This window comes from Lotus japonicus, chromosome 1, assembly GCF_012489685.1.
Source record: "Lotus japonicus ecotype B-129 chromosome 1, LjGifu_v1.2".
Classification (NCBI taxonomy): Eukaryota; Viridiplantae; Streptophyta; class Magnoliopsida; order Fabales; family Fabaceae; genus Lotus; species Lotus japonicus.
In genome coordinates, this window is record NC_080041.1 from 79,010,200 (window position 1) to 79,023,764 (window position 13,565).

A 13,565-nucleotide genomic window follows, 5' to 3' on the forward strand; every position below is an offset into this window, starting at 1 on the left:
TTTAGTGTGATGAGCAGGGAGACAACGGAGGATCGGGTGGTGCAGGCACATGCTGAGCTCGAACCGTAGCAGGGCTTCAGAAAGTAGAAAAATGAATCCAAAATAGGGTCTTCATAGGGTAGAAAAAAGTTTTGCTGTTTCATAGCAATTCTCTCTGAAAAATCTAAAATTTCTAATCCTATTCATAAGCATATGATTTGATTCTCCAAATATCTATTCACTGATTCCACTCTACCCAATTTCTCAGATCCAGGTTCCTCTCTACTGCTTTTTCAAAACAAAACAAAAATACAATCTTCACCTCTGTCTCCTCGTACCCTCTTCAATTTTCAGCTTCCTATTAACGTTTTGAATTTGATCCTTTTGATGACCTCTTGCTTTGATAATCCAGAACATGTCTCTTCCTTTTTGTCAATTCAAGCATGCTTCTGGATCGAACCATGGAAAAATCTATTGTCTGCGCCACACACACACTTAGAGGAGCGGAATGGGTGGCTTTGGGGAACAGTGGGTTGGGTTCGACCTACAAGGCTATCAACCATGGCGAGTGGATTGTCTAGGTTATCTTTTTACAGAGAAGTATCCAGAGGAGAATATTGAGGGGAAGAAACGCTTCTTTTTTTCCTTTTTATCCAATAAATTCATAAAAGAAATTTAGCATAATCAAACAAGTTTTTTGTTTTTTATTTTTAAAATATGATTTCAGAACAAATTTATCAAGCAAGATTTTATATTTTATAATTTCAAAATCTGTTTCTAAAATAGGATTACCAAACAGATTTTTTCTTTGCTTTTTCCTCAAAAGTAGTTTTTAAAATTTGATTTATAAAACAGTTTTTAAAAACAAAAAAATCAAAACAGAATCAAACAGGAAAATAAAAACAACCTATCAAACAAGTTTTTTTGTTTTTAAATTTTATAAAAACAAGAAAATTGGAAACTGTTTTTTAATCAATAAATAAAAAACAACCTATCAGACAAGTTTTTTTGTTTTTAAATTATATAAAACAGAAAACAGTTTTTAAAAATAGAAATCAAACAATAAGTAAAAATTAATTTAAAGATTATTTATACAAAATTAATTTTACTTAATATTTAAAATAATAAATGCTGAAAAAGGGAGAAAACCGGTCAAAACTAAAAAAAACCGGCTCCAGCCAGTCAAAACCGGTCTGGAACCGGTCAACAACAGTTGGATGACCTGCCCAGCAGGTCACCCACTATATAAAGTTCATTCCACTCTTTCTCACCCCAAAAACCCTAGCCGCCCACCTCTCATCTCTCATTCTCTCTGAAACGTCTTCGTCCTCCTCTCTTCTCCTCTCTTCTTCTCACTTCTTCTTCTTCTTCTTCCTCCCTTTCTCCTTCTCATCTTCCCGTTCTCCCCCTCATCCTCTCTTCCCCTTCTTTTTTCCTCTTCTTATACTGTTCTTCAAACCCGATTCTTCTTCTTCCTCATTTTCGCCCCCAACCGATCCAAAACCCTAACTTTCACCCCCTGCCGATCGAAAACCCTCATTTTTCTCCAAAACCGAGTCAAGAAGCACCTGGATCGGAGATTTTTAAAATGATTTGATGCATGCAAGGCTCGTTGCTATCCAAGCAACGATTTTTTCACCAAAATCCGAGGGAAGAAGCACCTGGATCAGACATTTAAGGCTCTGAGGTATGTAAAAATCAAATTTTTACTTGATTTTGTTTGTTTAAAATTTGCACTAACTGATTCCCTCTCCTCTCCCTTCCAGATCATCTCCCTGTCAACCAAACTGGACTTGCAAGCCACTGAAGATGAAATTTTTTTTTTCCATGTAAATTTCAATATTCTGTGTAAAAGAACGATTTTTTATTGTAAAGTTTGATTTTTTATGTAAAGTTTGGATTTTTATTAATATTGCTATAAGATGTATGCTAAATGCTAACCTCTTTAATGCTTCCTTCCTTTCTCCTGCTTGTTGATGCAAGTTTGCCTCTACTTCTCCTTCTACTTTCTCATCACCTTCTATTCTGCTTTATACTCTGGTTGATGCAAGCTTCCTCTACTTACTTTCTCCTCTGACCTTCCAATTAATTCGAACAGTGAGAAAGTGAATGATGGGAGTAGAGTAGAGTCATGGAAGGTGGTACGGCTGATTGAACAGGTGAACACGGGGAAGGAGGAAAGTGATGCATGAATAGTGCAATGAATAGTGCTTTTAGCTGGAATCAGGACTTTGAAAATAGCCTTTAGATTAGCAGTTGAAATCAACGGTCAGGATTTCATTTCCCTTATGAATAGTGCTTTTCAAACTGCCCGTTAAGTAGATGTAGATATGGACACATTAATTTGGTTGTAATACACGTGCAAGAGAAGGTAGGGACGGTTGTACGTGTTTTGTCCTTAATTTCCAGATTGCTCTTATAAGATGATTTCACAACAATGCAAGAACAAGATTCACACTCTACCAATTATCCACATGCATATATAATTTATTGGTACCAATAGTTTTTTTTTTCTTCCTATATATAAAAAAAGGTTGTCTAAATAACCCACTATAAAATTTGGGTTAAATCACCTATTACTCAAGTGTATCAATTATATTATAACATGTGTCTTATATTATCCACCTCACTTAATTAAACTCTTTTATTTTACAATTTCTTGATATTTAATTTATTAAATAATTTAATTACAGAATAAACCTATAATTATTTGTAATAGCATATGACTCCTTTTGTAAGAAATACCCCAAAATCCCTAATCCTATTTTCTTCCACACTCATCTCCTCTAAACCTCTTCTACAACCTCATAGGCGAGCACGTTAGCTTCATGTAGCGTAGGTATTATTTGATGATTTAGAAAGTAAAGGCATGTGTGCTATTAGATCTGATGTAAGGATGAACAACCTCTCAACATAGAAGCTCGAAAGCCTCATCTATTGAATATTACTAATTACTAATCCTTCTATTTTACTGTTTGATTTAAGATCGAAATGACCTTAAATATTACATTGTTACATCTTGTTTCTAATTAATATGTGTTGTTTGCACACGAAAGCAAACAATCCCACATCAATGAAAACTGGGTATTTTTCTTTTCCAGGAAAAAACGTTCAGAGGAGATGAGGGTGGACGAAAAATGGGATTAGCGATTTATTTGGGGGTTTTTTTTTACAAAAGGAGTCACATGCTATTACCTAAAATTATAGGTTTATTCTGTAATTAAATTATTTAATAAATTAAATATTACAAAATGTAAAATAATTAAAAGAGTTTAATTAAGTGAAGTGGATAATATAAGACACATGTTATAATATGATCGGTACACTTGAGCAATGGGTGATTTAACCCAAATTTTATTATGGGTTACTTAGACAACCCCATAAAAAAAAAAAGTTAATTTTTATACTTATCCCGTGCAGTTTTATTCTAGAATGTACTTATTAAGTAGCTGGCGCGTACGCGTTTTTGGCCGTCCTTCTCAGAAGCTTCAAGTTTAAATCTTATATGTTTGTGTTCATACTGCTTCTGCTGCTTATATATGTGTGTATATCATGTATATTTAGATATATGCTGTTTGATTTGGTGCTTTAATTCAGACACGTACGTGTAAAGAGCTTAACACAACACCAAATCTTTCATGCTGATTAATATTCCTTCTGCTCAACCCTTTTCCACTTATTTCCTTTTCATCTTATTCTGCTTCTGCTCTCTTTGTGATTAGTTACCTCAGATCCCGAGTCATAGAAGTTTAATATACACCGCAAGTTAAAGTTGAAGCTAGCTTTTGGATCCTTCAAAACCTGTAAGTATTTTTTGGTGAAAAAATCTGAAATGAAAAACTATCTAGTTCTTTTTTTTTTTTTTTTATCAGCAAAATGTATATGTATAAATATAAAAAGGGCACTAGGGGTGCCCCAACTCCTTCATACTGCTTGATCCTGAAAGTTTACTTTCGTATGTATAATGTTATTGTGGACATTTGCATAATTTAGACACCTCCCATGCATATCCTCAGAGAGTGAAAGAAAAGTAAAATTGACAAGAGATAGATGAAAAAAGTTAGTTTGAAAAAAATGATTGCACCTGAATATGAATAAATATGGTGTAAGAATGAAAAGAATTTGTGAAACACACTTTAACCTTGTGAAATCTCAATTTTCAACTTTTTTCTTTTTCAATTAAGATATAGGACTAATACCATACTTCTTCAAACAAAATACATTGCATAAACAACAAATATAGCAATATCATAAGGAATTAAAGAACATGAAATAACGCAACGAAGTACACAAAGAAACAAGAAGAAAAAGTGAGGGTGAATTATTGTAAAAATTGTATGGAAGTGTCCTATATTTATACCATATCCTCCTTCAATTAATGGCTACCATCCATGTCATCCCTCCAATTCCTATGAGGCTCAGAAGCAGCAGAAGAAGACGAACCTCCATACTGCATGGACAATCTCAGAAACTCTTGCTGCTGCGGAGTTAAGGGCTGAGACCCATAGAAATTGAAGTTTCCACTCCCACTTCCCTGAAATTGAAAGGGACTTGAATATGCAGCTGCTTCTTGAGAAAAGTGTGGAAGAGGCTCAACATGGTTATTAGACGCTTGTTCATTACTACTATTGCTTGACACTGTATGATGAAATTGTTGTTGATTTGTGAGGAAGCCAGCAAACTCTGCTGTGCCTTGAACTCTTTCAGGAAAGTTGAGCTTTGCTTTGCTTCCTTTGAATCTGAGAGCAGCTTCATCATAGGCAAGTGCAGCAGCCTCAGCAGTTTCAAAAGTTCCAAGCCACACCCTAGCCGCCTTCTGCGGATCGCGAATCTCTGCAGCCCATTTGCCCCATGGCCGCTGCCTCACTCCTCTATAGTGTCTTCTCCTAACACTACTCCCTTCATATACACAACCATAATGTAAATCAATAAGGAAAAATGTTAAATGATCTATCTAATATATACCAAGAAAAATATGATTTATGAATTAAAATTATCTCTTTAAATTAATTTTAGCACAAAAAAGAATAAATTGTAAATAATATGTACTAAATAGAAATATTAAAAAACACGGTTCATGGGTAAACTAATTTTTAACATATTTCACCATAGAATTGCTCTTAATTAAAACCCTAAAGGTTGCGCTAGTTGTGCAAGTAAAATTAACAAACTTCTGGACTAAGCACTTGTGAACCCTTTGGTTGAAAATCTTCTATCCCTAATTCGTGTCTCATTTCATAGAATTTGGATCTGTTGCAGCCCTGCAACAGTAAAATGATAAGTATTGTTTAACATTTTTAACTAATTTTTTTAGCTTCACATTGTAATCAATCCGAACTATTTAATATAAAAATTAAGGGTCAAGAAGCTACACAGAAAATAGCTTGCACATAATCCATGTTCTATTTCATACTACCAATTAGTATAGATATATAGATGAGGAGCTTATGCCGGCGGTTTTAAACTAACATCTTTAATTGGTGAAACAGGAAATTGAGACATCGGTCCAAACCGAACATTTTTATCCAACACTTGCCCTAGGAAAAGAGTTAAATATACAAGAAACCTACATAATTGTTGAGCCAGGCACTTACCTTGATCTTGCTGTGGTTGTTGGAATGGTTCATTCTGGGTTGAGCTGGAATGAGACGTGGTTAAAGCTTGTTCATGCATTTGAAGTGGGTTATTGTTGGTGGTGCCGCCACCAATGACTTGCGTGAGAGCTGAAACCATGGCCGACATGTCTTGCAGGGACCTTTCAGAATATATTGGAAACAAATTTTCATCTTCTTCAGAAGAACGTGTCCTTCTATCCATTTCTTTGATCCACTTTAGAAACTAATTATTGATGCATATAAATATATTGTTATATGGATATTTGTTCCAAGATTAGTTGGATCTAACATGCTAATTGCTATGTGTTGTTTGGATCGACCTCTACCAAATGTGAAGGAGAAGAAAGGAAGATAAGAGAGGGGGAGAAGCTAAGGTTTTGGTTCAATGAATTTATAAGGGTGAACGGTTTTGGTGTTGAAGTGTGAAAACAAAGAGGACAGTGGAATAAACAGCACCCACCGCCGAAAAATTAAAAGTCCTTCTGTTCTTTGCTTGCTCAAGAATTCTTCGATGCAGTGCAAGAAATTAAAACAAGAATTGTGTTAGTAGCATGCTGTATTGTTATCTATCAATTTAACATTTTTAATATACTACATGTGAAAAAGTGGTCTAAAAGGAATGTGTATGTAGTAAGAACTTTTTCTTAACCAAGAACACGTACGTGTGGCGCAATGTGTAATAAAAAAAGAAAACAGTTTTGTTCACACTTCTTTTACACTCACATTAAGAGAGATATGTGCAGAATATAGAGAAATAAAATATATGATCAGTGATACTAATTAATGTGATAGGAAATAGAGATAGAGATAGAAAAAGAAGGTGGGAGAAAATGATATGAAAAAAAAAAGTGAAATGTTAATGAAGCATAACTCTATAAAAAATGATAATGTAATTAAGAGAGATTAACATAAAAGAAAAGTGATTTTTGAAATCTCAAATAATAGGGATATCATTTAATTTGGATATCCATAGTTTGAGACGTCTTTTTACCGCCGGTTATTTGCCATCACAAATTACAGTCATAAGAAGAGGTCAAAGTAAATTTATGGGTAGTCTGAGACCATATCAAATTGTGTCATGTAAAATACGTAGAGTTTGTACCGATGAAAAGTGTTTTTGACATTTTTTATAACTCAACAATTCGTGACAGTAAAAAATAGTCACAAACTCAAATGTAGTGTGTATGCCATGCTTCCAAGGATTATCTCGCATGACCCAATTAGTGTATAGTGAATTATCTATGAAAGATTGCAACAATAATGAGGGGAAGGAATTTTTTTTCAAAATAAGTTGTGTGGAAGTAGCAGTAGAGATAAGAAGTACTACTAGTCTACTAATTCGTGTAGTAGACTAGAGATCATTAGATTATCAATAAGGTGTTGGTATGATAGTAAGTAAATTAAACCCCATAAAGGTGAAATAGTAGTTTGAATTTTATGAAAGTCGGGAGTGAGAGGCTAGTGGAGACATCTGAGCCAAAGATTGAAAAGAAGATAGTTAGAAGTAGGAATAGGAAAATTATATTCCCTACTTAAAATCGGTGATGAAAATATTATTTTTGGGTATGAAAATTTATAAGAGACTAGGAGCTTTAAACTCCCAATTGCGTTGAAAATCTTATATCCGCATGCATTCTTTTATTAAAGGTATGTTGCTACTTGCTAAGGCATGTCCTGATGCTTATAGTTTAGTTTATAATAATTACTACGCGTTGCTGCACAAGTTCAAAAAGAGACCAATGAGCCCCAACATGACATATCCACAAATTCTCTTAACTCATTTCTAAACTAGTTTGAGACTGAAAAGCAAGCACAACATCAACCTACTCCCCAACCAACACCAATATAAGAATTCACTATTTTTTTACGGATTTTTAACAAGAGTCAAAGACACTATTGGTAAAAGGGGGAGAACAATTTTAATTTAGGAATAATTATTTTATTGGCTTTTAGCATTAAGTGTTTTTTACCCTTGAAATCACTTGAGTTTGCTAAGTGTTTGAACCTATATATAAAGACAACGTTATTTTAGAAAACATAGAATGGTGCATTAGAAGACTCAGTTGAAATCATGAAAAAGTAGCACTTGTGAACCATGTTGGGCAAACTAAAAGGAATACATAAGAAAGTTTCAGTTGGAACTATATAAAGATAGGTTCTCATGGATCGTCATCAATATCAGAACTAAGGATCACCCAATAAAAAAACTCAGAAGTCATCATAAAAAAATTCAGTCAAAGAATATATTGAGAAATCTACTTTTTTTTTTTTTTGGGTACATCGGAAAACAATATAAAAGAGAAATCTACTTTTGAAGAGATGGAAGCTCTAAAGTCTAAAGTGTAAAGACAAGTATGCATTATTAAAAACGAGAAGCTGAAATACTGGAAACAATGTGTTGCAGAGTAACAGAGAATGAAAACGAAGAAGAAGAGAATAGAATTTCAACTGATTGAAGAAAAATGATTCAGTTAGTTACACAAGGTTTAACCATCTACTATTTATACTACATAACTGACAGTACACTATAACTATCATACTACTCTACACACTATAGCCTTCTCCTCATTCTGTTATAATCGCCTCAACTCCTTGCTTAGCTGGAAGCTGCTGAGCTGTCAATGTGCTGGCTGATGACATGGGCTTAGTCTCCTTACTATCTTCTTCTGATTCATGGTGCTTATTTGTTAGCCTCCCACAAGCTGAAGCATGGTAGATATCTAACATGCTAAGCTTGCTTAACAGAAAAGTGAAAGGTCCAACTGACAAAGCCTTTGTGAAGAAATCTGCCACTTGAAACTTTGAAGGAATGTGTAGCAATTTCATCAAACCAGCTTCTGATTTTTCCCTAACAATGTGACAGTCAATCTCTAGGTGCTTAGATCTTTCATGAAACACAGGATTGGCTGCAATATGAAGGGCACTTTGATTATCACAGTAGATAACTGAAGATTTAGCTGGTTCTACTTTCAAGTCGTTGAACAAATAAGCAAGCCATTGTAATTCACATGTTGCTGAAGCTAAAGCCCTATACTCTGCTTCTGAGGAAGATTTGGAAACAGTTTGATGCTTCTTGGATTTCCAACAAATGAGTGATTCTCCAATGAAGAAGCAATATCCAGTAACTGATCTCCTTGTATCCACACAGCCACCCTAGTCTGCATCACTAAAACCAACTAACTGAACTGTTGAATGTCTTGGAAAAAATAATCCTTTGCCTGGATTTCCCTTTAGATACTTAAGAATTCTTTGAGCTGCTGTGTAGTGTGCCATTGTTGGTTTAGAGAGGAACTGACTAAGTTGTTGGACTGCATATGTAATATCAGGCCTAGTTGTGGTTAAATATAGCAATCTCCCCACTAATCTTCTGTATGAAGAAACATCATCATATAATGGCCCCTCATCTTGAGACAATCTAAGAGATGGATCAAGAGGAGTAGTAACAGGTTTACTACCTAAAACTCCTGAATCAGCTAGAAGATCAAGGCAATACTTCCTTTGGCATAAGGTAATACCCTTAGCAGAATGAGCTACTTCAAGTCCCAAAAAGAATTTCAGTACTCCCAAATCCTTGATTTTAAAAGCATCATCCAAAGCCTTTTTAACATTGTCAAATTCTACTGAGGAATTTCCAGCTAGAATTATATCATCCACATAGATAAGAAGTACAGTAAAATGAGCATCTTGAGTCTTTGTAAACAGTGAATGATTTGAGTGAGCTTGCTGATATCCACAAGAGATAAGAAGACTAGTTAACTTGGCATACCACTGCCTACTAGCTTGTTTGAGGCCATATAAAGACTTGTGCAGTTTACACACCTTGCTGGGATCGGAACAAGCTACTCCTTCTGGGATTTGCATGTAAACATCTTCAAATAAATCACCATGAAGAAAAGCATTGTTAACATCTAGCTGATGCAGGAGCCAGCCATGTATAGAAGCAAGAGCTAAGACTATCCTAACTGTGGTAAGCTTAGCTACTGGAGAGAAAGTATCAAAGTAGTCAAGACCCTCAATTTGATTGTAGCCCTTTGCTACTAATCGAGCTTTATACCTCTCAACTGAGCCATCTGCCTTTCTCTTTATCTTGTATACCCACTTATTGCCAATAGGAACCACATTAGGAGGTAAAGAAACCAAACTCCATGTCCCATTTGCCTCTAAAGCTGAAATTTCTAGATTCATAGCCTCAATCCAGCATTTATGATGTGAAGCCTCAGCATACGATTTTGGTTCAGACTCAAGGGATAAAGACATGGCATATTGATGATGAGAAGAAGACAAATGAGAAAAGGACATATAACTAGAGATAGGATACTTACTCTTGGAAGATGTTGGAATGGTTGCACAAGAGGAAGAAGGACATATGTAATCCTTGAGATGAGTTGGTTGATGTCTAGTTCTAGTGGAGTTTCTTCTTGTTGCTGCAGGCATGGGAACAATCTTTTCTGCAAGGATTGATTCTGAGGTCACTGGAGTGATATTTGATGAAGCAAAATCAGCAGCATCTGAGATGAAAGTATCTTGGAAGGAAGAGTCAGATGCATCTGAGATAGGGTCCAAGTCAGAATTCTTGGTGAGAGGGATATCCCAAGATGGAGCTCCTAAGTGTTGATAGGGTAAGATGTGATCATAAAACACAACATTCCTAGTAACACTCAGAGATCTGCTCAATATATCTAACACCTCATAACCCTTAGTTCCACTCTTAAAACCCAGGAATACACACTTCCTTGCTCTTAGGTCTAACTTGTGCCTATTATTCTGCAGTGTAGGCACATAACATAGGGAACCAAACACTTTAAGCTCTTTCAGATCAGGTGGTATATGATATAGAAGCTCATAAGGTGACTTATTCTGTAACACCACAGTAGGTACCCTATTGATCAAATAAACTGCATGTTGCACTGCATAATTCCAATACTGTTAAAGTCTCACATTGGCTAGAGATGTGGCCAAGCAATTGCTTATATATGGTTGTGCAAACCTTAACTCTTGAGCTAGCTTTTGGGTTAAGCAAGGCCTCCTTCATGGTATCAGAGCCAATGGTTGTTTGACCATGGGTCTGTGCCCCTATCCTAGATCCATTTGTTGTGGAGACCTCCCATATTTGGGCCACCCGTTTCATTCCACGCTCCAGATGTTCTACACTGGGCGTGAGGGGGTGTGTTAGAGTCTCACATTGGCTAGAGATGTGGCCAAGCAATTGCTTATATATGGTTGTGCAAACCTTAACTCTTGAGCTAGCTTTTGGGTTAAGTTAGGCCTCCTTCAAATACTGTTTTGGCAATTTTGAGTGAAATAACAGAGCTCTACCTATATTCAAAATGTCCTAATGCTTTCTTTCCACTCTGCCATTTTGCTGTGGACATTCTACACAGGAAGTCTCATGCACAATGCCATGAGAATCATAAAAACTATGTAGAGTGAACTCAGGCCCATTATCAGTTCTAACTGTCTTTACTGTAGCACCAAACTGTGTTTTGGCATAAGCCACAAAATTCTGAACCTTGCTAGGGACTTCTGACTTGTGTTTTAACATGATTATCCACAGGTATCTTGTATTATCATCTACAACAGTTAGAAAATATTTGTGTTCATGCACTGTTGCAGTGGAATAGCGACCCCAGATGTCAAAATGAAGCAAGTCAAAAGGATTCACAGCTTTATTGAAACTTAAAGAATATGATAATCTTTTTTGTTTTGCCATATGACATACATCACACACTAAATCATTGGCTACTGCCTTATTTACATGAATATAAGGATGAGTTCTAGACATAACTAGCAACATTTCCTTTGACAAGTGACCTAACCTAAAATGCCAAAGCACTGAACTAGGTATTACATGACTAGCTGTGCCAACTGTACTGATCCTTGCTTCTGCCTTTGCTTTCAGTTTCTGTGCCTGCTCTGCTAGATCATCAACCACCACGTAATATAATCCTTCCTCTTGTTTAGCCAAACCAATCATCCTCTAGGAGTTGAGATCCTGTATCAAGGAATGTGTGGAATAAGATAGAACAACACAGGATAAATGTTCACATAGCTTTGAAGTAGAAATAATATTGAAGCTAAAATCTGGAACATAAAGGACATTAATCAAAGATAACAAGGGTGTAAAAATGACAGTTCCAGCCAATTGAGCCTTCACTGTGTTACCATTTGGAAGTTGAACACTCATAGGATTTATTTTGAAGAAAGTATGAAAAAGCTCAAGTCTGGAACACACATGTACTGTGGCTCCTGAATCTAATATCCATTCACTGCAAGCTTTTGGTAGAGGAGGTGGATAATAAGATAAGACAATTGTTGTACATTTCCCTTTGGAAGTAGTACCATGATGTGGATGAATCTGATTGATCTGATGTGGTCCTTCATGAATTCTTAGCTGATTAATGTGAGATGAACTAACAGATTGTGTGTCTGCAGTTCCTTGAATCAAATTAAGAAGTTTCTGATATTGTTCTGTTGTAAAGGTTGGTGCTGGAACAAATGTTGTAGTTGTTGTATGAGAATTATTGCCATTCAAGACATGAGAAGACTGAGAAACAGGAACTTCTGGTTGCTGAGGATCTTCATTGCAATACAAATGATCTCCATTGTTACCTTCCTCTGTCTGAAAATTATTCACAGATCCATTGTTCTGTGACCTAAAAGAGGGTGGAAGACCATATATCTTGTAGCAGCTATCAATTGTGTGGCCTATCCTCCCACAGTGTGAACAAATTCTGGTACCTCTACCAGATCCAGATCCAGATCCTGAATAATATCCCCTATTTTTGTTAGCATTAGCAGCAGATGAGAAACTATATTGATTTCCTTGAGGATAACCTCTTCCTCTACCATATCCTTGCCTATTATCAACTGCATTCAACATAGATCTTGCATCTCCTACATTCTGACCAGAATTTCCTAAACTAGCACCAGATTGTCTCTTTTGTTGTATCACCATAGAAAACACTTCATTCAATGTAGGTAAAGGTTTCATAAGGAGAATCTGAGATCTAACAGTAGCAAATTCTTCATTAAGACCAGTTAAAAACCGAATTATGTAATCCTGATCCTTGTAAATTTTAGCATTACCCTGACATGGACATCTAGCATTGCAAATGCATATAGGCAAAGGTCTAAATCCATCAATTTCTTCCCATAAGGTTTTCAATTCAGTGAAAAAATCAGTAATAGTTGAAGATCCTTGTCTCAAATTCGAAATTTCACTTTGCAACTCAGAAATCCTAATCAAATCAACTTGCGAAAAACGTTCTTTCAACTCATTCCAAACATCTATCACATTTTCAATGTAAACTAGGTTTTGTGCAATTGATGAAGAAACAGAGTTCATAATCCAGGTATGAATTAGGTTATTGCACCTTTCCCATGCGAAATAGAGTGGATGATCCGCTTCTGGAACTGGAATGCTTCCGTCAACGAATCGAAACTTGTTCTTCGCACTCAACGCTCTTCGCATTGATCGCGTCCACATTTGGTAATTTGCACTGGTAAGCTTCGGCGACACTGAAACTGTTAAAGGACCATCTCCAGGATGAACGAAATACAGACTCAAAGGATCCAGAGAAGGATCGAGAACGCCATGGTTGGATCCAGAAGCTTCTAGTTGTCCATTGTTGTTCTTCTTAGCCATAGATCAGAGCAAACGCAGCAGAGCTCAACAAGTGAGCTCTGATACCATAACTGAGAATGAAAACGAAGAAGAAGAGAATAGAATTTCAACTGATTGAAGAAAAATGATTCAGTTAGTTACACAAGATTTAACCATCTATTATTTATACTACATAACTGACAGTACACTATAACTATCATACTACTCTACACAGTACACACTATAGCCTTCTCCTCATTCTGTTATAACCGCCTCAACTCCTTGCTTAGCTGGAAGCTGCTGAGCTGTCAATGTGCTGGCTGATGACATGGGCTTAGTCTCCTTACTATCTTCTTCTGATTCATGGT

General features: G+C 35.9%; 2 protein-coding genes and 1 long non-coding RNA gene across 3 annotated transcripts; 1 reads left to right on the forward strand and 2 right to left on the reverse strand.

Moving 5' to 3' along the window:
• The first annotated feature begins 3,468 nt into the window (after nucleotides 1-3,468).
• LOC130716457 (uncharacterized) lies at nucleotides 3,469-6,146 on the forward strand. Its single transcript, XR_009012074.1, has 2 exons — nucleotides 3,469-3,782; nucleotides 5,469-6,146. It is a non-coding gene; the product is annotated as an uncharacterized LOC130716457 (long non-coding RNA).
• Nucleotides 4,122-5,796, reverse strand: LOC130716441 (ethylene-responsive transcription factor ERF115-like). Its single transcript, XM_057566514.1, has 2 exons — nucleotides 5,574-5,796; nucleotides 4,122-4,878 (listed from the first exon to the last, which is right to left on the reverse strand). The coding sequence occupies exons 1-2, from the start codon at nucleotides 5,794-5,796 to the stop codon at nucleotides 4,355-4,357; spliced, it is 747 nt and encodes a 248-aa protein (XP_057422497.1). The 3' UTR covers nucleotides 4,122-4,354.
• Nucleotides 6,147-11,571: 5,425 nt separating the features above from the next.
• LOC130747451 (uncharacterized) lies at nucleotides 11,572-13,239 on the reverse strand. The gene has a single exon (XM_057600396.1). It carries the CDS (start codon nucleotides 13,237-13,239, stop codon nucleotides 11,572-11,574), a length of 1,668 nt encoding a protein of 555 aa, XP_057456379.1.
• Nucleotides 13,240-13,565: the final 326 nt, after the last annotated feature.

What these genes read in the sequence shown, in the direction of transcription:
- LOC130716441 (XM_057566514.1), bottom strand. Translation starts at nt 5,796, where the DNA reads ATGGATAGAAGGACACGTTCTTCTGAAGAAGATGAAAATTTGTTTCCA. An exon ending in ACAACCACAGCAAGATCAAG is followed by an intron (nt 4,879 to 5,573) that starts GTAAGTGCCTGG and finishes GTGTATATGAAG; the next exon opens with GGAGTAGTGTTAGGAGAAGA.
- LOC130747451 (XM_057600396.1), bottom strand. Translation starts at nt 13,239, where the DNA reads ATGGCTAAGAAGAACAACAATGGACAACTAGAAGCTTCTGGATCCAAC.